This window comes from Sinocyclocheilus anshuiensis, unplaced genomic scaffold (assembly GCF_001515605.1).
Source record: "Sinocyclocheilus anshuiensis isolate Anshui unplaced genomic scaffold, SAMN03320099.WGS_v1.1 scaffold513, whole genome shotgun sequence".
NCBI classification, from domain to species: Eukaryota; Metazoa; Chordata; class Actinopteri; order Cypriniformes; family Cyprinidae; genus Sinocyclocheilus; species Sinocyclocheilus anshuiensis.
In genome coordinates this window covers 1,331,330-1,333,813 of record NW_015537972.1, presented here as the reverse complement: position 1 = coordinate 1,333,813, position 2,484 = coordinate 1,331,330, and the positions used below count along the sequence as shown (strand labels likewise).

At 37.3% G+C, this 2,484-nt stretch overlaps 1 protein-coding gene across 1 annotated transcript in view; it reads right to left on the bottom strand.

Moving 5' to 3' along the window:
- LOC107670520 (RCC1 and BTB domain-containing protein 2-like) overlaps window positions 1-2,484 on the bottom strand; it is a 32,646-nt gene that overhangs the window by 20,037 nt on the left and 10,125 nt on the right. Inside the window, exon 7 of the mRNA XM_016463168.1 lies at window positions 2,116-2,258. Within this exon, the coding sequence (XP_016318654.1) occupies window positions 2,116-2,258 (143 nt within the window). The remainder of the gene's footprint in view (window positions 1-2,115; window positions 2,259-2,484) is intronic.

Below are 2,484 nucleotides of genomic sequence, written 5' to 3'. Positions count from 1 at the left end.
ACACACACACACACACACACACACACACACACACACACACACACACACACACACACACACACACACACACATTAGCTATGTTTCCATCACCCTATTTTAATGCGCATTTTGAAGTATCGCATGAGAAACGAGTGATGGAAACGCCAAATTAATCTGCTCGCTCTGAGGCGCAAGTAATTTATTATATATGAAAATTATTATATTCTACTTTTCTTAGTGATTTATAGTGCCAATTTATCAGGAAGTGACGATTTTGTTCTCTTTGACTTGTTGGATGGAAATGATGCTTGTTCGCAAATGTTTTATGCGATATTCCAGTTTTGCGCACAAGTTAAATTTGCAACTTTGGATGGAAACTCGGCTACTGATGACCCAAAACATTATGAACATGCATAGGTGAAGTGAATATTGTCAATCATCTCCTGACAAGGTCATGTGAAGGTCTGGGTAATATGCATGGTAAATAACCAACAGGTTCATCTAGTCAATGTATTGGTGCAGGAGAAATGGGTGAGAATAAAGATTTAAATGAATTTGACAAGAGCCAAAATGTTGTGGCCAGACAACTGTCAGAGCATCACTGAAAGAGCAAGGCTTGTAGGCTGCTCCTGGTCAGCATTTGTGAGAACCCACCAACTGTGGTCTGAAGAAGAGCAAACCACAAACTGGATCTTGGGGCAGTGGAAGCAGGTTGTCTGGTCTGATGAATTCAGTTTTATTTTACATCACGTCATTTACATGGGAATGTAATGGCACCAGGGTACAATGCGGGAACATGACAAGCTTGTCAAAGGACTGTGATGCTCTGGGCAATGTTCTGCTGGGAAACCCTGTTTCTAGCCATTCATGTGGACATCAGTTTGACATATGCCACCTACCTAAACCTCACTGCAAACAAGGTACACTCTTCATGGCAATGGTATTCCCTGATGGCAGTGGCCTCTTTCAGCAGGATGTTGCTTCCTGCTACACTACACACATTGTTCAGGAATGGTTTGAAGAAACATAATGAAGAGTTCAAGTGTCGTCCAAATTCTTCATATGTTAAAATATAATCAAATGAAAATAACACAATTAATTTACAACGAAACACTGCATTTTTAATTTTTAAAAATAAAAATATTGAAAATCATTTTTAATAGTGCTATATTTCTGTGATAATTTCTTCAGGTTAAACCAAACTTTTATTTTGGCCATTTGTCCTGAAGATCTTTGAGATTCATTGTGTATTTGGTGGTAGTTTTTCTCAAATGAAATGGTGAAAAGCATTTGAAGCTTGTAAAAATGTCTAAGAGCAGCTCTGGAGATGAAGTTCATGTGTTCATATCTTCATATATTGAGGCAATGAAAACACTGCAAGCATCATGTGTGTTTGAGTTTGTGTAGTAAACCACACTACACCATTCATTCACAAAGAGACAAGCAGAACATGCAGACTTGTTAGCGATTTATTTATATAGCGTCACATTTATTTCTGCTGTGTTATAGGCTGTTAGATTAATCCATATCAGGTAAAAATGTCCAGAGTCATTATCAACATAAATTTGATTGCGGTTTAGGGCTAGAATGTTATATATAGTGATATAAAGTAATTTTTGATCATATATATCATTTCTGATAAATGTAAAAATGTAAATGTGAATATTTTCAAATGGCACAGTAAAACCTAAGAAACTTGAGAATTAAAAAGTGACCGATAAGCCAATATATACTGATTATCTTTAGTGTTTTAAGCTGAGTTCAAATGGTTACAACTAAGCAAAAATACTTTTTCAAATCCCAACTGTCTGTGAAGAGTTCTCTCAGTTTCCCACAATTATTGAGCAAACGCCCACATATGAAGACAATTTCTGGTGAAGTGACTTCCTATAGCTTCCTTAACAGCTATATGAACTGTAGACAACATACTTCACTTGACCTACTTTTTTTTTTAAATGTCTTCGTTAAATGTTAAGGAAATGCATGACAGGAACTAAGGGTATGAATTCCAGCATGTCTAAAATGTCACCCAGATGTGTTCAAATGCACAGAAAATCAGGTGAGATGACAGGTAAATTATTTCCACCATATCAACTGTTAAATCCGTCAGGTGGGAGGCTGCTCTTTGAATCTTACCTTTCCTTGTCCATGTTGATGAGGGTGGGCACAGCCTGGTTGCTTTTGTTGCCAGTACCCAGCTGCCCGTATGAGTTTGCACCCCAAGAGTAAACAAATCCTTCATCTGTAAGAGCCAGTGTGTGTGCATATCCACATGCCACCTGTAAAAACAAGACAGTTCAGGGCTGATAGAAACGTTATTCGCTGGCATATCTGCCATTTATGATTAATTTATTTTGCAACTGAATGTTTACAATAATGCAGGTGTAATTGAGATAAATGTGAGTATTGTTTGGCTACTCATGTGGTTTTGACAGGGCGGCCATAAGCTGTTTCAGCTGTTTTTAGGCCACTGATAGTACTGACATGACCATATATATATATATA